Raw genomic sequence first — 21,622 nt, 5'->3', positions numbered from 1 at the left:
TGTCCGTGTTTGGGGGAAAAAGGAGAGGTAACCAAATACTCAATGCATATTTACAAATGGTGACATTTTCCCTGCTCTGGATTCCTCTAGGCACATTGTGAATATTTGCAATATATGCAATTGTGAATATTTGGTAAGCTATTCCAGGGGCAGTTTGTTTTCCTTGGAAACTGATAAAGTCCTTCTTGTAAGGAAAGTTCCCCATTGCAAATTTCAACCCCAGAACTCAACTTTGGAAAAAGAGGAAAAATTGATTGTGTGGCTCAGCTGTTAAACACTTCAGCCACTAGGATCTCAGAGGCAATAGTGGCTGCTCTCCTTGTGCACAGATTGTCCTGTAGGTGGCGAAAGAGATTCATAAATGATCAGAATCCCAAGGTGCATTTCTGGTGGATTATTTCTTGGGGATGTTAATTTCAGCAATTTGTTTTTTTTTTTAATTGATACGATCATCTACAAGTGGAAATTATTACATCTGTTTAATTTAGGAAAAAGTCTCTGTAGAATATTTTTTTTCATCTGCGTCTTTATGATACTATTCTCTGATGGTCTTTCACATCCATCTTTGATAGAAGGGAGAAGATGAAAGGTCTGATCAAGTTGGTACCTGTTTCATCTTCATCAAATCTTGTTAAGCCTTTTTTTTTTTTTTGGCAGGAGGGGAGTTGGTTTTACTCGGAGCTAAAGTTTGAGACGTATACCATGGAGGAGATTCAGCTTCTATGAAATGCTTTGGTTACTTAAACATTTGTGTGTGTGTGTGTGTGTGTGTGTGTGTGTGTGTGTGTGTGTGTGTGTGTGTGTGTGTGTGTGTGTGTGTGTGTGTGTGTGTGTGTGTGTGTGTGTGTGTGTGTGTGTGTGAGAGAGAGAGAGAAAGAGAGAGAGAAAGAGAGAGAGAGAGAGAGAGATACCAAATTCAATCTAGTTGCTTTCAGAGAATATATCTTTCTTTCCTTTTGTGGCTTAGGGTTAGTTTTAATGTGTTCTGAATCACAAATTCCTTCACGGGCATTACCCAACTAGAAAAGCACAGCATAAATGAATAGTTTTAAAACATTAGACAATGCATTTTGGACAAAATCACAGTTTGATTTTTTTAAATTATTGCATTTTGGACATTAGGATTCATCAAAGAAAAGTTACAAACTTAAGTAGTTTGGGAGTTCTTTGTGGCCAAAGTTCGAAAGTCCTTAAATTGCTTTTTGGCATATAGATGCATATATATTCATTTGCCTTTTTTTTCAAGTTTAAATTTGAAAAATGCCAACTCTGGAGTGATCTGCTTAAGCATAAAGTTAATTTCAGCTCTCCTATTTTCTTGAAGTCTCATTTAAAAAACCTTGCAGTGCACATTTTCTGAGGGGAACTGCCATGATTTCGAGGAAATGTAATTATTTTGGTTTAAATGCTTTAGGCTGTAGATGTGGAGCGTTATCAGCAGACAACTGTGATGGTGTTAAAAAACAAATTGTGTGCATTTCAGCATTGTTTCACTCCTAAACATCTTACTTAGTATTATGGTGAAGTTCAAAACCAGTGAGATCTTATACCCTCAACTGCTGAATTCTTATCTTCTTGTCATAGAAGAAGGGGAGAAAAAGATAAAGACAGAGACTGAAGAGAAGGAAGAGAAGTGAGACACAGAGAGAGACAGAATGAAAAGAAAGAGGGAGAGGGAGAGAGGGAGAAAAAGAGGGGGAGGAGGGAGGAGAGGGAAGGAGAAAAGATGGTAAATAGGAGAGGAGAGGAAGAAAGGGGAGAAATAAAATAAACCTCTGGCCTGCTTATGTTCTGTTCCGCCTGCTCTTCTAATTATCTATGAGGGAGAAGTCAGACGCCCTGAAAACCTATTTTGTAGATTTCCTATAAAGAATATTCAGTTCTCTGCTCTGTGAGCAGCTGACCAGAATCTAATCTATTAAAAAAAATATGGTAGTAAGCAGTTCTTGAAAATGTTTATAATAAATGGTAAAAGCCAAGCTTCCGCGATGAGATTAGCGCCTGGAAAGGTTGTGTTCATCAGGAAATAGGTTATTACCTGACCAGTTGTCCTGCAGAGAGACCCACGGAGCAGATGAAGATTTAACAAGCTTGCAGGGTGAGAATTTTATTTGCCTTCCCCTTTTGCTTTTTCTTTGGCAAATAACTTGGGCGTTGCTTATCACACAAGAAAGTTCTCTCGGTGGAGATAGGATGAAGTTTATCTTGGGAGCGAAGAAAAAGAAAAAGAAGCCTGGTGTGTTTTTGGGGGGGTTGGGGGTTGACCTTCATTTCTGCCTTAGGATCACCAAATGACTTAGGAATATTAATGAGACGAATGCACTTGAACAGAAGACACTTGGTTGCTTGGTGGGGGTGGGGGAGGGAAGGGAGAGGAGAAGAAATTCCCATCATCATCATCATCATCATCATCATCATCATCATCATCATCATCATCATCATCATCAATCACCAGCACAAAAACGCCCCCCGTGCTGAGGATGACGGTGGCATTCGAGCCTTGCAGTGAGCTCAGTCCAGCTGTGCTGGTGGACAGGCAGCAGTGCGCACGCGTGAATGATACCCCCGGTAAGACACGCAATGTGACGAACAGATCAAGTCCACGGCTAAAGAGCCTTGGGGAAGCATTATATGTCTAGGGTCTGACGATCTATTGTCCGGGAGTTCAGCCCTGTGTTAATGCACTCTGCCAAGATTACACTCCTCCTCTAATTGCTTATGTACTTCCTTCATGGATTTCACCGGTCAGCAAAGGTGCTGCTTCTGGCCAGGTTTTGTCTTCTGCCTGCATTTGCAGGTTAACTGGCTTTCCGGGGAGACCACTAGATCAGGGTCCCTTGCTTGGCTGGGACGGCTGGTGGGCAGAGAGCAAGGAGAGGAGATATGTGATTTCCAGCTCTCTAAATGTTCTGCATGCCAACGGAGGTGTTTGCACAGGGAACTCCCAGCACCTCTGTGCTCAGGAGGAGGGCTGGAGTCAGGGTGGCCTTTCCCCCCCCCCCCCACCGTGTAGCTCTGGCTTGTGATTGGATGGCTGTCACGGTCTTTTGCTCAGGTGCCATTTGGAGTTTGGGTTATTTCAGTTAAACATGTGGAGAATGGTGCTGCCCTGCAAACCAACACACACACACACATCACCATACACAATGCATTCACACCACCATTTACACACACACACACACACACACACAAACCACGTACATATTATTCATATTTGTGCCCATACAAACTCACTCCACACACACACTGCACACACCCCACTGTGTACTTCCACTACACACTGTGTACTACACTGCACACATATCACACACATATCACCCCCCCCCCTCCACCACACATGCTGTTCTTAAAGGATTAGCTTGGCTTGGGCATAGGCTTGACAGACCCACACATTAGTCCCAGGCCCTCCTTGCTCATTTCTCACACAACACACACGCACATTTTGTGGAAATGCTCTGTTCTCCACACGTGGGCACGTTTCCCACTCTTTTGCTGAATCTGGGTGCTGTAGGCAGCAAAATGATCAGATGCTCTAATTCTCTAATGTTGCTCTGATTCTATCTCAGTAGTTTCTAGATGACGCTGAAAAAGCGAAATGGCCAGTTCTTTTACAATAGCAGTTTTGGGGGGGTAGAGGTGTTTGGAAGAGAAGATGAGGTTGTTATACCCATAGCCTGTGTGACCCCAGGAGTTGTGTGGGGGCGGGGGCACAGGTCATGTCCTAACCACACCAGCTATGGTTGCGTTATAGAGGAGAGAATCCAAGAATGCCTCTTAGAAACACACCACCTACAAACACAAATCGTCGATGTGGCCTGGATTTTGCAATATCCTATTTATGTAGCTTTCCGAAGAGGCCCTGGAGAATTCCTTATAATTCAAGATGGTAGTCTGAGTGAAGAGAAACAGAAGGATTTTTATTTTATTTTATTTTTAAAGAACTCCTTGCTTGTCCCACCGGATTGCCACACTTTTGGGCTGACGGCGATGTATTTTACTCCTCCTGAATAAAGCTGTCAGTGGCTGTGTTATATGTGTCTCTTGAAGACTCCGAACAGATGATGGAAACAATTGCTAGAGGGAGAAAAACACATTCGAATATATATATATATATATATATATATATATATATATATATATCTCCCACACATATCTCCTCCTGTGTCTTTCTCTAGAATCTTCCAGCCCTGAGTCTGTATGGACCAAGTCCCTTGCACTTCTCTTATTGTGTGTTAGTTCACACTGTGGGTAGATTACACTGAATGTTTCATCTGTATATAAAAATTAAAAATTCAAACAAAAATCTGGCCCCCATGAAGAACAGGCCCACTGGGCATATGGTTCATTATGCATATTCGTTTAATTACTACAATACCCGCCATGGCTTTTTTGCCCTTGCTCGCTTTCCACTTGCAGAGCTGGATTCCTCCAGTTGTACAGACCTGGGAGCCCTGAATCGGGCTCTGCGGGAGGAAAAGAAAAGAGGGAAAAATGGGCCTTGGAGGAGAGGATGCAGTTCCCCAACAGGAAGCGGAATGCTCAGTATTGAAGGGATGATATAGCACCCTGATTTTGCTCCTTCCCGTTTCCAGGACTGCTTGCTCTGAGTAGCTCATGCGCCTGAGGAACAGGAAAGTCGTGGAAGACTGAGAGTCACATGATGCTTTCAAGCGCCCCTCCTCTGGGCCACTCGTGTCTCTTGATGAAGCTGTCTGAAGTTTTATTGGGTGGGAAGAATGCTGCAAGTGTGACTTTAATTGATTTCTTAGGTGGCACAGGTGATGATGATTTAGACATTCCTTTGCCCTTGATGCCACTCCTAATCTGAGGCTGTGCATATATAATAGCTTTATTAAAATCAACCATCTCTTGGCTTTGCTGTTATCTGAACATCTGTTAAAGGACTTCCTGAAATATTTTCATTTTGTGCGTAGAAGCTTCAGCAACCCAGGAAGACTTCCTACTCTTGCCATTGGAGTTGGTATTTCTTTTTAAAAATCCTTTACTTGGGCAAATTTCAAAAGATCTTTTCAGGATTGTTGCTTGGGTTGGTTTAAAATTTTTTTTTAACCACATTCATTGACTGGATACAATTTGTGGTTGTTGGGTTGTTGATGTGAACTTTCATTCGGCTGTGCGAAAGCTCGTGGGAGTGTATTTGAACGTGTGTGCCCATGTGCTTCAAGACTGGATTTTGGATTTCTCCTTGATTAGCGGTGATGTTTCAGCTTTGAAGGGAAACTGTGTTTTCCTGATCAGAATAATTCAAGCATTCTAAAAGCACCTGCAAGAAAAAAGGACGCTCCAGGTCTTGACATCATTTCTGTCCTCAGTGCCAAGGATGTCGGGGGCGGGGATGGGGCGCCATTTTGGTTTTTCACTTAAGTCAGTGCTCATTGGGGGAACCACTTAAGAGATTCTTGGTAGGATTCCTAATGGGATGGAACTATGTTTGTAAAATAGTATCACTCAAGAATCGCTAGTGGATGGAATGGTGCCCCGTGCAGCCCTGTCCTCTGTTGGGAGTGGGTTGAATTTATCCACTTCCTGTGACCTAACTACCATCCTGCCTCTTTTATGGCAGAGATGAAGCTTGAAGTTGAGTGACTTAATACAATAACTTGCTTCATTCTACCATGTGCTCTTGCTAACACACGGGATTTCCACCACAGAGAGTTATTTTTTTTTTCTTCTTGACCTCCTCTGATATGGATCCTGGGTACAATAAATGAAGGTGGGGGGCACAGAACTTCCTCTCTTTAATCAGCACAGAGAAGATGCTGATGGCTGGGAAAGACATCTTTACCAAAGCCAGACTCTCAACTGCCCAATTTCCACCTTCTGTGAAAATGCGTAATGAGAAATTTATTATCTGATTCTGGATCTGAAACGATGATTATTGCAGAGGAAGAAGGTGATAGTCACGGCATATTAGATGTGTTTATTTCCTTTCTCTTCTTCTCTTTCATGTAGTACTTTGCTGCTTTGGAAACTAGTTACTCTGCCTTTATGAGTGGTGTGAGAATTTTTTATTAGGCCATAGGTGATTGTTGGGCTTTTTACCATTTCCATAAAATCATCAAGAAATGTAACGTGTAGAGTGGCCAGAAGCGCAATGACAGCATTAAAGTGATGGGATTTTAATAAATGCCTCACATTTAAAGGAGAAGAAAATAGGAAGAGAAGACTATTTAATAAGACACACAGGTATAAAATAGGTTAGAAGCCTTTCTTTCTATTTAAAAAAACCCATTAGTACATTAAAAAGGGGAAATAAAAAGTTAATAAGAAAATCTCTAGGAGAAGCCACTTGAAGACATCCAACTTCTATTTGATATTAAGATCACATTTATCCATATACATGATCCTCTGATATAATATATATTTTATGATAAATACCTTAATATGCATGGGATTATATATGACATGCATTATATCTATATGAAATATGCTGTATGATATGTAATGCATATATACTAAGATTCTTGTATATATATGATTCTATGTATGATTGATGACCTTAGTATATTTAGGGTCATATATTTAGGATCGTGTAATACACACTGCAGATAGCTTGAAATTTATATGCATTATTTCGTTGCAGAAGATCATAAACATCCAATCTACGTGTCTGTTTAAAAAACTACAAGGCACAAACTACTGTTTGGGCGCATTTCTACCCCAAACTAGAACTAATTGATGAAAGTTGAATAAATACCATGAATCAACCAGCTTATTATGTGTTGTGTAATTGTATTCAAGGCCAATCCATATAGAGCCTAGACACAGTACTCTTTTGAAGTGTGTAGAATTTACACTCTACAGATGTTTGAAGATTATTGATGAGTTATTGAATCAGTAAGCTTTCTATATATCATGCAATCAGAGTGGAAAGCAGAGACTCTAGTGGGAATGTGGAGGTTTAAATAGAGGCGTAGCTTCTAAAATAGTCGAGACACGACCATTTCTCTCCACCGTACCCTCTCTGTGGTTCTGTACAGGTTTCTTGAGCCTAGTTGATTACAGTAGTTTTATAAATGAAATCTGGAACTTCTTTATGGTATTCTCCAGCCTTTCTCATTCTGTCTGCAGTACTGAGAATCAAACCTAGCACACTTCTTGGACTAGCCAGTGCTACATCCTCACTAGAGTAACAGATTGTCAATACAAGGGTTAAAATAGTGAGAAATGAGCCAGTGTTGGTGGCTCACGCCTGTAATCCTAACTCATCAGGAGGCTGAGCTCTGAGAATCACAGTTTCAAGGCAGCCCAGGTAGAAAAGCGTGCGAAACTTTTATTTCCAATTAACTACTTCCACCCCCCCCCACCGCCATCCCCCCGCCATAAAAAACCCAGAGGTAGAGCTGTGGTTCAAGTGGTAGAGTGCTAGCCTTGAGCAAAAAAGCTCAGGGACAGTGCCCAGGCCCTGAACTGAAGCCCCAGGACTGGCGCCGAACACACACACACACACACACACACACACACACACGCACGCACACACGCGCGCGCGCGCGAAATGAAGAGAGAGAAATGTTTCCTCCTTTCTAGTCAGGAAATAGCTTAAAAGAGTCAAATTTCTGGTTCTTACCCATTTTAAAAATCTATTCCTTAATTATCTTTAGTTGTACAAAAGCTTTTTTTTTTTTTTTTGCCTGTGGTGGGGCCTGAACTCTGGGCCTGGACGCTGTCCCTCAGCTCTTCAGCTCAAGGCTAGCGCTCTACCACTTGAGCCACAGCGCCACTTCTGGCTTTTTTCTTTTTGCTTATGTGGTGCTGAGGAATCGAACCCAGGCCCTCATGCATGTGAGGCAAGCACTGTACCACTGAGCCACCTTCCCAGCCCAGGAAATAGATTTCTGTCTGTCTGTCCGTCTGTCTGTCTTTCCGGTCCTCTAATACTTTCCATCATGGAAGAGAGAAGGAAAAACACATGATCTATTTATCAAGTGTTTAATTTCCGAGCACTGGCTATAATCACTCATGGGTGAATCTTTGGCAGTAGGAGGTTTGAATTCAGTCTCTCACTCTTGCTTGGCTGGTGCTCTACCGTATCACCTTACCTCTAGCCTAGCTTTTTGCTGTTTCATTTGGATTTAGGAGTCTAGCAAACTGTTCTTCCCAGCCTGGCCTCGATCTGTGATCTCCTTTGGATCACAGCCTCTGCAGAGCTTTGATCACTGGTGTGAGCCACAAGCACCCAACATTTAAATGATTGCTTTGTATGTATAAGTCATAATCTATTTGAGGATAGATTGCAAGAAATGTTTTTTTAAAATGTATTTATTACATAGCAACCCAAATATAAGACAGCAAGAAATCTTAACAATAGTGACATATTGAAAACTTTTAAAAGTTTTCAGAAATAAAACAACATTGCTTTTGGACAGGAAGAGTTACTGTATTTAAATGCAATAATTGTCCTTGTTAATGGGCATATATTAGTGGATATATTAGGCAGTGACATTTACTTACTGTGGACAGCCAATATCTATGCATCTCCTTATTTCATCTTTTAGACCGCTTCTGAGCTCACGAGGAAGTTGAAGTTGCTCAGTTTTATTTTATTGCAAACGTGGTGTACAGAGGGGTTACAGTTACACATATAAGGTAATGAGTACATTTCTTGTTGAAATGTGCTACCCCTCCCTCGTTTTCTCCCATTTTCCTCCCTGCTCGGGGTGCTCAGATTTGGAAGTAATTTGCCTAAGATTTCAGTCCTGCCACACGCTCGGCTCATCAAGTGTTCTCATTTATCCTAATTAGTGTGTTTCTTGGAGGTAGAGCTTGTCTGGTTTGCACACGATGCGTGCACTGACTCCGGCGTAGCCTGGTGCTCTGAGAGCTGGGCTTGCGCTGGTCTTTGTATGCAGGAGACTTGCAGTTTCCCAGGCTGGTGGAGATCGGGGCCGCTAAGTTCCTTCTTGTCTCCTCTCCACAGGGCTTGTCCATCCCCCACCACCAGTGATGCAAACCTAAGGGGTGTGGGGGGGGGACAAGTTCTAAGTATCTCCCTGAAAGTCTGGAAATTGGAATTTTGATGTTAAATATTGCTCATTTTAAACTTGGACAGCTGACCTTATAAAAAACGTCATCACCCTCTGTAGTTGAAGGCTTGGTCTGTGTGGCCTGGTGCTTTGTAACCTTGGATTTTCCCTGCTGCTTTCTCTGATTTGTGACACACAGAAGTCCAGAAGAAAACGAGTAGGGTTGACAAGGAAATAGATTTTTACTTTTTGGGTCCGGTTGTGGGGTCTGAACTCTGGGCCTGGGCGCTGTCCCTCAGCTCTTCAGCTCAAGGCTAGCGCTCTACCACTTGAGCTACAGCGCCACTTCCGGCTTTTTTCTTTTTGCTTATGTGGTGCTGAGGAATCGAACCCAGGGCTTCATGCATGCAAAGTGAGTGTTCTACCACTGAGCCACCTTCCCAGCCCAGGAAATAGATTTCTGTCTGTCTGTCCATCAGACTGCCCATCTGTCCATCCGTCCATCTATTGGTCTGTCTGTCTAGTCTATCAATCTTTGTGCCATTCCTGGGGCTTGAACTCAGGGCCTGGGTGCTGTCCCTTAGCTTTTTTCAGTCAAGACTAGTGCTCTACCACTTGAGCCGGTGTTCCACTTCCAGCTTTTTGGTGGTTAGTTGGAGATAAGGGTCTAAGATTGCAAATCACGGTTCTCAGATCTCAGCCTTCTGAGTGGCTAGGATTCCAGGTTCGAGCCACCGGCACCCGGCTCTCTTGCTGTTTTATCATCCAACATGTCTGACGTTATTTGTCTTCCAATCAGGTGTTTTTGGTCACGGTCTGGAATTTTGAACTCTATATGATCCCCCTGGCATTACTCCTGCTTTTTGTCTACAATTTCATCGGACCCATGAAAGGAAAGGTCAACAGTACACAGGATAGCCAGGTAAGCAGAGATTCACACGGTACTGGTATTTGTCTTGCATCAACCACCACCACCACCACCACTATCACCATCACCACATGGTGCTCAAATGTTGTTTGAGCCACGAGGAACATCCCCAAATACATTCCTGACACCTGCTCGTTAACACTGGAGTCTGGGCTGTTCTTCTTTCCTTAGGCCTTTCAACACAGGAGCCCGAGGAAACTCATAAAGGCACAGGAAAGCCTGTGACTTAATTTGATTATTTGCAGCCGAATGTGTTTTCTACTGTCTAATGGGAGGTGTGGTCTCAAAGAGAAAAGTCACTGTGACCACAAACTCGGCACAAATGGAAGAGTGCAGCTTCTGGCCCTCACAGAGCAAGAAAAACTGTTCTTAGATGGTAGAGGTTAGCGATGCTTTCCTTCGGCTGCACACCTGCAGAGGGTGCTCGCCTCATAGCTTTGTTGAGAGTTCACAGTTTCTATGTAGATTGTACTTCTTGTTTACGGTCTTGCCACCATGTCCCTGAACTTTAAACGTGTGATTACATGAGAGGGTTATAGCGGACCTTAAATAGGCCAGTGCTTAAGCCCTGTAGAAAGAAGTTAAGCAGGTGCATGAGTTTCATTTGCCTTGTGTAACTGGCAGTCAATCTGTACTAATGAATTGTGGGTGTGGGGGGGTGTCTCTTTTCAGGACAGCACAGACCTAGAGGAGGAGGAAGACGATGATGATAAGGTACGTGAACTCGTCCTGAGAGAGCTGGAAAAGGGCATTCATGCTGGCAGCAGAGCTATACAGAGTGCACAGCATAGTAAGACTGTTTGAAATCCATACGTTCTGGATATGTAGGATGGAATAGCTTGAGATGGGCTTGGAGACCTGGAGGGTGAATGCAATCAAGGCATGTGGGGGCGGACATAGAGGGGTCAGGCTGACACCTCCCCGCGCCGTTGTTCAGCTAGTTGATGCAAATAAAATGGTGGGGGAAAGAACCTCACCAAAACGAAATAAAACAGCATAGAATAATTGTACCATAAGTTTGCCTCCTTATCCAACTGTGATAGCAGTAGCATTTGTCTTACGGATCATACCAGTTTTATCTCTTTCAATTGATAGATCCTAATTGTGTATCTTTCTGGAAGACAGAATGGACTGTGTAAAAGTCTGCGTGCTTTTCTAGGACTGTCAAGAGTGGGGTGGTGAGAAGGGATAGAGCAAGAAATGTGTCCTGAAAAGCATACCAAGAAGCCAGAGGCTGGATGTAAGCCCAGATCAGGCCTCCCCTTTGTAGATAAAAGGCAGCCCAGGGGAAGTTGGGAGAAAGGCAGGGAGATCGCCGCTCCGTGGGGCTGTGTGCACGCTACGGTGCGGTCAACCCACTTCCGAGCCTGTCACTGGTCCAGCTGTTGCTGGCAGCGTTTGCAGCTCCGTGTCTTGTGTACATCTGTCCCTTTTCTCCTCCTGGGACAATCTCTCAAATCTGCTGCTTTTGTTGTCATTACACTTGCAGACAAACCTTCTGGAAGAAAATGGGGGGGGGGAATAGCAGAATGCCAAGTGAGATATTTCTAAGCTTCCTGGGTTTGCAGTCCCTTAAGAAACCAAAAACCAAAAAACAAAACCTGTGGATCTATGGGGCTGGCGTGCGTCGCAGGGAGGAGGCTGGGGGAGGGGGAGGGAAGGGACTGAAAGGTGAACCGTAAGAGCTAGCATGCCAGCAAATCCTCCTGCAATAAAATTTCCATCCATGTCATCGAGGGCCTTAAAAATTAATTAAGTACACCAGATGGTTTTTTTTTTGCCCATTTGAAGAAAATGGGTGGATTACAATGTAAATCCTATTTGCTGTTCTCCAGATGACCATCACTGGCCAAACGATGAAACCAAGTTACATAGTTACAAAGAAATCCACCTTTTCCAGGATAGAGGTCCCATCCAATGCAACCTGCTCTCTGAGGAGCTAGTAGGAATGGTTTTTGGATGATAAAGTCTTTGAATCTCAATGCTCATGGCTATGCCAAGTGCATACCCAGAGGTATTCACAGAGAAAATGCTGAGTGCCAGTGAACTTGTCCGCTCATTGGGAGGGTGCCCATCACAAGTCTAGATCTTCTTGTCCTTTGGACTGACTTGTTATTCATCCCCCTCCAAGGATGTGACAGATCCTGAATGCCTCATAAACCTCAGGAAACACTCACTGATTTATTCTAAAGAGTGAAACTCTGGGCCCAGCCAGATGGCCTTGGTGGTCAGGGGAAGGTAGGAGGTGGGAGTGTGAGGCTTCTGCCCTTCCTCCAGGCCCAGTACCAACCTGAACACAGCCTTGTACTGTTTGGTTTGTTTGTGGCTGTGTAGGAAGGCAAGGATGGTTCAATCACCACCCTCCTGATGTCTCAGCCTCCAGCTATCTCTGTTTTCCAGAAGTCTAGGGCTTGTCTGCCAGTCACATGTGTCTCTGGTCGCATGGCCGGTCTCCCCGCCAACCAGTTTTTCCCCCTCATCATTAATGGCTCTTCTAAAATCCAGTTCATGGGATTTTATTCCTAATGGGACTCTTAACAGGAAGAAGAGGAGGATTATGGCAGTCTTTGGTGTGCTTGACACTGGACTAAATCAGGGAGACAGGATCTATTAATTAGTTTTAATGGCTCAGATGTGGCTCTCATGTTGACTCATCCTGGTTGATAAAGCTTTTACTAGATTCGTTGCCTCAGATAGACTAATGCCAGGCACAAAAACATTGTTTGGGGAATCGAGTGATACTTCCAGCTCAGCAACACATGTCACAGTCCATTCTTCAGTGCTTGTGAGTGAGGAGGAGGGGCTGGCACATGGGATCCGGTAGCAATAGCAAAATCCAGTTGTCCCAGAACTTGCTGAGACTATAAAGTGTTGGGCATTTGTTTCCTACCCATTCCTTTTCACTGGTACAACGTCATTCTAAAAAACATTTTTTTGAGAGCCTGGTCTATATGGCATGCATGAAAAAACATGAATGTGAAGGTGCTGAGCCAGGAGACTCTCTTGAGTTTCCTCTCTAAATTTGTGAAGGAAATGTGTTCTGAGAGCTGTAATGCAACAAGGTCTGCTGATCTTCAGAGGAAGGTATTTCAAAAAGGACAGGCACTGGTGGCTCACGCCTGTCATCCTAGCTATTCAGAAGGAGGCTGAGATCTGAGGATCTTGGTTTGAAGCCAGTTCAGACAGTAAAGTCTGTGAGATTATTATCTCCAATTAACTACCAAAAATTTAGACATGGGGTTGTGGGTCAAATAGTAGTGTCAGCCTTGGGCAAGCATGCTAAAGGACAGGGCTCAGACCCTGCATTCATGCCCTAGAACTGGCACAAAATGAAGTAAATAAAAGCAAGAGAATTTGAGGAGATGAATTAGTAGCTTCTGCTACTACAGTCACTAACTTGGAAGGTTAATTCAGACATTATGGTGTAATACATTTTTTTCACTTGTTCTGGGATTTGACTTTGCTTGTGTCCTACTACTTGAACCACACCTCCCATTCAGCTTTTTTGTTGCTTACTTTGGAAGTGAAGTCCCAGAGACTTTTCTGTCTGGCCTTTCTTTGAACTGTGATCCTCTTGTTCTCAGTCTCTTGACTAGCTAGGAATACAGGTGAGAATTCCTGGTGCCTGGCCATAAACTTTATTTTATTTTTTAAAAACAAACAACCCCAAAGGCCTCATTAACTTAAAGCGAGGTGCAAAAAAATCATGATTTCAACTGCAAAAGTTTCTCTTTCCCTTTCTACATTCTAGAGTGATTTTAGGCATGGAGGATAAAACCAAACAGAACAAAACATACTTCGTGCAACTCTTTTTCACTCGGGCAATTCCAAGAGCTTTGGCCATGAGCCCAGGACACAAACCAAATATATATTTCTTATTATATCACAAAAAATCACACTAGGCAAACTTCTACTTTTTTTTATACCAAAGCTCAGAAGTGAGAGATTTATCTCTTTTGGCCCAAGTTGGTTTAAATGAGCTGCTCCTGGCCCCATCCTCCGTTTTGAGAAAGTTGTGACCCAATATCTTTGGGCTATCTGATAAAGGAGTATTTTCAAAGGCAACAAAATCAGGCCATAGGGGGTGTGTGTGTGTGTGTGTGTGTGTGTGTGTGTGTGTGTGTGTGTGTGTGTGTGTGTGTGTGTGTGTGTGTGTGTGTGTGTGTGTGTGTGTGTGTGTGTGTGTGTGTGTGTGTGTGTGTGTGTGTGTGTGTGTGTGTGTGTGTGTGTGTGTGTGTGTGTGTGTGTGTGTGTGTGTGTGTGTGTGTGCGTGCATGTGCCGGTTCTTGGGCTTGAACTCAAGGGCTGGGCACTGTCCCTGAGCCTCTTTGTATTCAAGGCTATTGCTCTACCACTTGAGCCAGAGCGCCACTTTCTGAGTAGTTTATTGGACATAAGAGTCTCCCGGACTTTCCTGCCCAGACTGGCTTTGAACTGTGATCCTCAGATCTCAGCCTTCTGAGTAGCTAGGATTACAGGTACCCAGATGATGAGACCATTTCTAAGATGTTTTCATTCAAGTATTCTAAGATAATTTTTTATAGCCATTGCATTTCCATTATTATTATTATTACCATTATTTTACTATACTTGAGTCCTCAATGTTGCATTTCCCTGCAATATCTAGATGGAGGTAATTGAAACTCTTAAGTTTGACTCCTCTTTCTGCCCCTTCTGCTGACTGTACCTTCCTGCAACTTCCTAGGAAGTTGGCCTTGATGCTCCCTTCTCTTTTGAGAGTTGCAGAACTAGATTTAGCTCAGCCTGAAGTTCAAAGTCAAGACTGCTGGAGGGTACATTCCCTAGAGAGGGCTGCACATCATTCTGTCTCAGTGTGTAGTAGCCTGCTCCACTTCAAGTGCTCATCCTAGGCCTGTGCCCAGAGTGACTGGTGATTCTTCATCCCGGCGTTCTGTCTGGAGGTGTTCTCCACACTGGGTGCTTCTCATGCCTCATGTTAGACAAGACAGCCCTTGCTCCTGGGATGTGTAACACATCCGCGCCAGGAGGGACTGTTTACGAGTGATAAACACTCGGCCATTCCAGGCACAACCGGAGAAGAAGAGAAACTCCTTTCTATCCCCAAACAATTCATCTTGACGGTGACACTCCTTAATTGCTAGCTCCTCTTCTATCTAGTACCATCCCAGAAGTCTCTGGAAGATGAAAGGCTGCCTCTCCCTGCCCCACTCCCATCCCTTCTTGTGTCTGTCTCTGAAGCACAGAACAGAACGCAGTCTGGGGTCTGTCACACATTTACTGTCTGGAACAGAGATGGTTGTAAAATGACATCAGTTAGAGCTTCTTGTTCCTTCTCATTGCTGAAAGCACACGATGGTAATGTGTGTTCGAAAAACCACAATTTTGTCTTTTCTTTCATGAACTTTTAGTGATGGCATAAAAGTTTTGGGTAACTAGATTTTTTTTTTTTTGCTTTTGAGAGATGAAACATTCAGACTCACCTTTGAAGAGAGGAAATCCTTCTTTCTTACACCTGATGGCCCATGTAAGAAATTGCTTGTTATAAGTATAGTTCGCTAGGGACCTCAGAACAAACAGATAATGGGTAAGTTCAGCCACCAGCAATCGGTTGACATTTCCTATTTGTATTAGATTCCATATGTGGAATCCTTCCGTGTGGGCCTTATTTGTACGGATGGATTACAATGAAAATTGCATTAATTTTCTACACAGTAAAGGTCAGTAATTGAAGCATGAACCAAGAAACTATTGTGTAGGATGCTGTATCTCTCACTTGGGAAAGGTCAGACAAGACAATAATATCTTGTTTTCATTGCGGAAGGTAGATATAAATACCTGCATTAGAGTTTCTTTTTTTCTAGCATGACAATCACTTACATGGAATATTTTACCATGTACTGTTAACATCAGGAAGAAGGAATCACAAGGCTGTGTAGTAAGAGAGAAAAAAAATCACCTACTTATTTCTGGCAGGGAAAATAAATTCTACTCTGGAACCTGTATTGTGGCCTGGATTGTTTTGGTTTGTTTGTTTGTTTGAAACTGGGCTACCAAAGGACTTCAACCATCATCAGTGAGGTCGTTAGTGCCTGGATAGGGTTTATGAAAAAAGGAATTCTTCTCTATCCATTACGGATTGAAAAATCAAAACAGATACAGAGATTTTCTTTTAAGAAACATTGACATTGTTGATTGAAGCATATTTTATAATAAAAAGATGCAAATGGGTATTGGATGTATTTCGTACTTTCACAACTTACATGTTAAAGTACATCTTAAGCCATGGGTTTCAGTATTCAAAATGTCTCTCCACCATCCTCCTGATTGACTAGTGTTCATCTATCCATCTATGTGTCGATCTGTCCATATGTCCATCCGTCTGCCCACCCATCCATGTCCATCCATCCATCCACCAACCCATCCATCCATGCATACATCCATCAGTCTATCTATCTATCTATCTATCTATCTATCTATCAATCTATCTATCTATCTATCTATCTATCTATCTATCTATCTATCTATCTATCTATATCTATCTATCTATCTATCTATCTATCTATCTATCTATCTATCTATCTATCTATCTATCTATCTATCTATCTATCTATGTATCTATCTATCTATGTATCTATCTTTCTATGTATGTATCTATGTATCTATCTATCAATCATCTATCTTCTAGTTTTGGATGTCTCTCCATCAATTAACTTTTCATCTTTTGGATGAAGTGTTTAGGTCCTCCATGGAGATTCCTTTTATTTTCTAGGACCAATCACCTGTTGGTAAGTACCAGTGTGGCGCCTGGTATTACGAACAGATAGAGCAGTATGGAGGCCCTTAGCAATGATGGTGGTTCAACATCTGAAGCCTGTGTATTCATTTCCCAAAATAAAGGAACTACCTGAGAAAGAAATGTTCTTTAGAAAGAGTATAGACATCTCCTTCCACCTTTATTCAAATACTCTGTAAGGGAAGAAAGAGGAAGAAAGAGAGAGCCAGAGACAGAAAACAGAGACAAAGACAGACTGTCCAATCATAAAGTCTCATAGGAAAAAAAATCTTAAGGTATTTCCTGGTGTATTAAGCTCTGAGATTCCCAAAGAACAAGTTTAATCGCATTTATGAGAAATGATGTGTTGTGCTCTTTGTTGTGACAGATGATGGAGAAGTTTTCTTGCATTAAATGCTGCCCTGTTTCTAACATCATAATTCCTGAAGTTTTCAAGTTACAGGATTTTACTATGGAGTGGAATAGAGAATAGACCAAATGCATTTTCATTGTCCAAAGATCACATTTTTTTTGCATCTCTCTTCTGGGTGACTAAAAATAATGGGAAGATTTGAGGCTTAAAAATTTTGCATCCAATGCTTTCGGAAGTTGTGGGTGTTCTGGGATGAGTAGAACTTCATTTTTAAAAGTGTTGGGAGAATTTTTTTTTTCCTTACCCGGGTCAGTTTTCAGGGATATCTCTGGTTTGGTTCAGATAATTAATAGAGGAATGAGAGTTTTTCTAAATCAGAACATGCAGGAAAGATTTAAAGTAACATACTGATTATATAATTAATTCTCAGTTGAAAATTCATTTTGATGGTGTTAATTCTCTCCCAGAGGTTCAAAGCTAGTTTATTGCACCTACGGTGTTAGACTTGCTGGAAACACAGGAGAGAACACAAGGCTCTGAGGAAGGAAGGGCTTGCCTTCTGATTTATTCTTGATGGCCTTTGGTTTTTTTGTTTTTGTTTTTTTTTTTAACGAACAGCAGCTATGCTATGCTGTGGGCACTTTATTTGTCTTTAATGCGGCTGTTTATAAAACTTAGTCCAAAAGACTCGATCCATTTGATGTCTTCTAGAAAAGGAGATAATTTATAGAAAGGTGACCGACCTTGCATTCATCTTTATCAGATTGCTATTTCGAGTTACAAATTTAGAGTTCGTTTTTGCAGTCAGTGCTATTTTGTCCCCCCTTTTAGTATTTTTTAAGGGAATTTTATGAGATGTGAATGGTGGGCTTCTTCAGGTTTTTGAATGACAAGTAAAATCCTCTTCTTTTTCAAATGGAAAAAAAAAAAACCCAGTGGAAATCGATGTCTAATCCCCATCATGGTGTCCACTTGCACAACCTGACCAGTGACCATCTCTACTGTTTGATTGCATACATATAAATCATGAGCCTGCATGAGAAAAAGGGAAATGCAAACACAGGCACAGGGCTCACCGGGCGACTTTCTCCGTGACTCATTCCCTTCCTCGGCCTTGCTGCGGCTGCCGCAGATGTAATGTTGTGTTTGCTAAACTATGTTACCACCACACTCCCCAGTTCAATCTGAAATGTGTAAATAAAAGCAGCGTGGTGCAGGGAGCTGCCAAATGATCTTTCCTGCAACTCGGGGTGACATGAGTAGACTTGTCCCGAAGATCATTTCTTTGGAGACTTAAATTAAACCATTATTCTTTCAACCAGACAAAAGGAAGCCCTTCTTTGTCCTCCCCCCGCCCTTCTTGAAGGGGAAGTGCTTATGTTTAGGAAACACCTGGAGAGTAATCCAGGTTGTTAATAAATGTATCTGATAGGGTTTCGTGTTCTCACCATATGCCCATCAGGGCAAGAATTATGGCCCTCATTTTTCCTGATGGTGTAATTGGGACTCAAGAGATGGGTAAAGCTTTCTCTGGGTAGGCTCTGTTTGGGTATGTTTCCCAAGGGTTTGACTGCTAGGAACTGGGTCCCCAGTGTGACAGTGAGCAGGAGACTCATGGAAGGGAATTGGGCCATGATGAACCACCCGGGGAAAGTGAGTGATGCTAGCCCGGTGGAATGAGTGGTTGCTAGACTGCTTGTTATAACACAAGGGCATGCCACATTCTTGGTCCCTGCTGTGCAAGGCCCACACGGGTGGTAAGCTCAGTCATCCAAATCATCGTCCAAATAAACCTCTTTACTGGGCACATCAGCAAGCCTCCCAGACTTTGCTATAGCCCCACAAGTGGTCTAATACAAGTTCAAAGCCACGAGATCACAGGGCCTTATAAATCATAGTCCTTATTTTGACCCATCAGTGTAAGCTGGATCAATTTTGATCCTCTTATACACATGTGGGCCTTATTCTTGCCCTACACGCATCCATTTGTTCATCAACCAAGCATCTCGAGTACCAAGGAGGAGGTACCTGCATGAGTTGTTGGTGATGCTGATAACCAGGTCAGATAGCGCAGTCTGGCTTTATCTGCTGGTCCATCAGTTCAAGTGGGGACATAGGGTAGCAGAATGGGAGGGTTGTGGAGAAAATGAACGAAAATATAAATAGCATCCTCCTCTAGGACAGAAGCTACCATGTCTTGCAGCGTACACACAGACCGTAGCCAAAGGCATCTAGGCTTTTCAGAGAACAGAAACTATTGCAGTCTTAATCCTCAGATAGGCTCAGATGGACAGTTCTTCTTCTCATCTATCAGTGGCAAAGTCTTGTGTAGGACTTCTCCTGAGTGGGGAGGAATACAGGTGTGAGCCACTGGCGCCTGGCTTGAAAAGTATTGCTTAATGATGATCTACAGTGGAGTCAATTAAGGTGTCAATTTAATGACCATTTAGTGTAGCTCTGAAGATGATTAAGAACAATTTTGTGAAGTATTACAAGTGAAAAGGTGACATTAGAAATTATATTTTTAAAATAATCCTGGCATGGGATTAGAGACAGATTGGACTAAAATGCCACTAGGTGTCATTTAAACTGTTCACATGACCATCATGACCAGTTTGTCATTTTAATGTGCACAATTTAGGTTTCTGTTTTGCTTTGAAATAATGGGCTTAAGAAAATGAAATGGAATAATAGAGTTCCACCAATACGATAAAACCAAGTTGTTTTATTAAAACAAAAATTACATGCAGTTGATTACTTTCTTAAGAGTAAACGGAACTGGATGATAAATTATTATTATTTTTTACCCTGGATTATAGTAAGGCCCTTTTAGCCTAGTCTTTGCATTCCAAATATTGAAACTAAAGCATCAAACTCATTAAAAATGAAAAGGACTTTGTCAAAATCATTTATTGGTCTGGTATTACTAATTCAGGAATCCTCTCTTTACAACCAAGTCTGCAGTATTTGGTTGTTGCATAGGCAAAAATAAAAAAAAAATTAAAAATCAGGCAATTAAAATAGGAAGTTTTTTTTATATTAAATTGAACCACATGGAAATTTGAGCCATTTTTCCAAGAAATTGTTTTGACCTAAATGAGTTTCTGTAGAAAAGAGGAAACCACTTTTGCCCTTTGGGTCAAATTCCCCAGTGCTTTCAAATGTGCCTTTTCTAAACCCGGGCACTTATGGAGGAGACAGAGATGGGTTTTCATCATTGTGTTCATGAATAGATGTCAGCAGTTGGCTGAACATAAATGAGGTCGGTCTGGCTGCATATCTAATTTTTAATACAAACTGCTTAGGCGAATTATAGTAAGGGAGGGGAGGGAAAAAAAGAATTTAAAACTAGGATAAAAATGCAAGTGTCTTGCAAGTTTGGTATTGCGAGAAGGAATGATGAGACTCATTTTTTTCTTCCTATATTAACTGGTTGGTAGGGGAACATCAAAAAAGGAGGCAACACTGCTCGATAAAACAATGTACTCATTACCTTACTCATGTAACTAACCCCTCTGTACAGTATTTTTACAATAAAAAAGTGTTAAAAAAAAGAAATACAGAATAAATGGCTATGTAAGAGAACAGACTAGCTGGGAAGAAGTCCCTCAAGTCATTGTAGACCCCAGTACTTCAAGAGAGAAGGTAATAATACTACGTTCTAGCGCGGCCTTCGTCTTTGGTCTGTTTTATCCATAGCCTCAGAAACAAGGGCAGATAAAAGAAGGAGCTAGTGCTTTTTGCTGTCATCACCCAATTTGTGCTGTTGTTGACATCGCTCAAGGGTGGTGGGTAGTGTTCCATTTCATGATTCCAGTTTAATGAAGCCAAAAACGTAAGATGAATATCATGATTTTTCCCCCTCTTGATGCACTGGGAATATGATAGGACTCAATTCCTAAACTTAGAAGCATTTGCTTATTAGCCTCCTGTAAGTTGAACCCAAGTAAAGTTATCATTAAGAAAGACGATATCTGAAGTTGAGACTTGAACCTGAGTAGCAATGAGCCAGAGAAGGGCAGGAGAGATGAGATTATCTCACCCCAAGTACGGTGTGGCTCAAGGAGAAGTTAGGAGATATTCGCAGAAGAGAAGAAATTAGGGAATTTTCTTTCCTTGGCCATTTGCCTAATGTCTAGATTATGTTGGTAACGTTCTGTGTTTGTACCATGGTACACGCACATTTAAAGTCTGTGTATACAAGTTGGGGAGGATGCTCTTAGAAAGCAGAAATCCGTCGCCATCGAAGAATTACAAACCGAGGAAGATGAGCTTCTAATTGCTCACGCTATCATGAACACATGGACGACTCTCAAATGTCCTTGCACAAATGATGTGGGAGGCCGGGGTCCAGGGCCATGGATGATCCAGTTGCTTCAAGCGGGGTCTTTTGGTGTTTGCCCAACAAAGAGGAATGACTGGAATGTTCTTCAGACCTGCCAATGGCTGGCCACATGATATAAAATGGCAGCAGTTTGAGTAAGAAACCTCAGTGTGAAGGAGTGTGTTATGTGTATCTCCAACATATCCTTGCGGTGGGAGCAGTACTGCAGGACTGCAAGAGAAGAGGGTTCTTGAGATGA

The 21,622-nt window shown here is 42.2% G+C and overlaps 1 protein-coding gene across 3 annotated transcripts in view; it reads left to right on the top strand.

The window, feature by feature from the left end:
- Nucleotides 1-21,622, top strand: part of Mctp2 (multiple C2 and transmembrane domain containing 2) — a 133,285-nt gene that overhangs the window by 94,560 nt on the left and 17,103 nt on the right. For all 3 annotated transcript variants that reach the window (XM_070043178.1, XM_070043177.1, XM_070043179.1), the window contains 2 exons: nucleotides 9,784-9,906; nucleotides 10,585-10,626. In XM_070043178.1, the coding sequence (XP_069899279.1) occupies nucleotides 9,784-9,906; nucleotides 10,585-10,626 (165 nt within the window). The remainder of the gene's footprint in view (nucleotides 1-9,783; nucleotides 9,907-10,584; nucleotides 10,627-21,622) is intronic.

This window comes from Dipodomys merriami, unplaced genomic scaffold (assembly GCF_024711535.1).
Source record: "Dipodomys merriami isolate MVZ:Mamm:240054 unplaced genomic scaffold, mDipMer1.0.p SCAF_33, whole genome shotgun sequence".
NCBI lineage: Eukaryota > Metazoa > Chordata > Mammalia > Rodentia > Heteromyidae > Dipodomys > Dipodomys merriami.
Note: the sequence above shows the minus strand (reverse complement) of the source record. Positions and strands in the feature narration are given on the sequence as shown.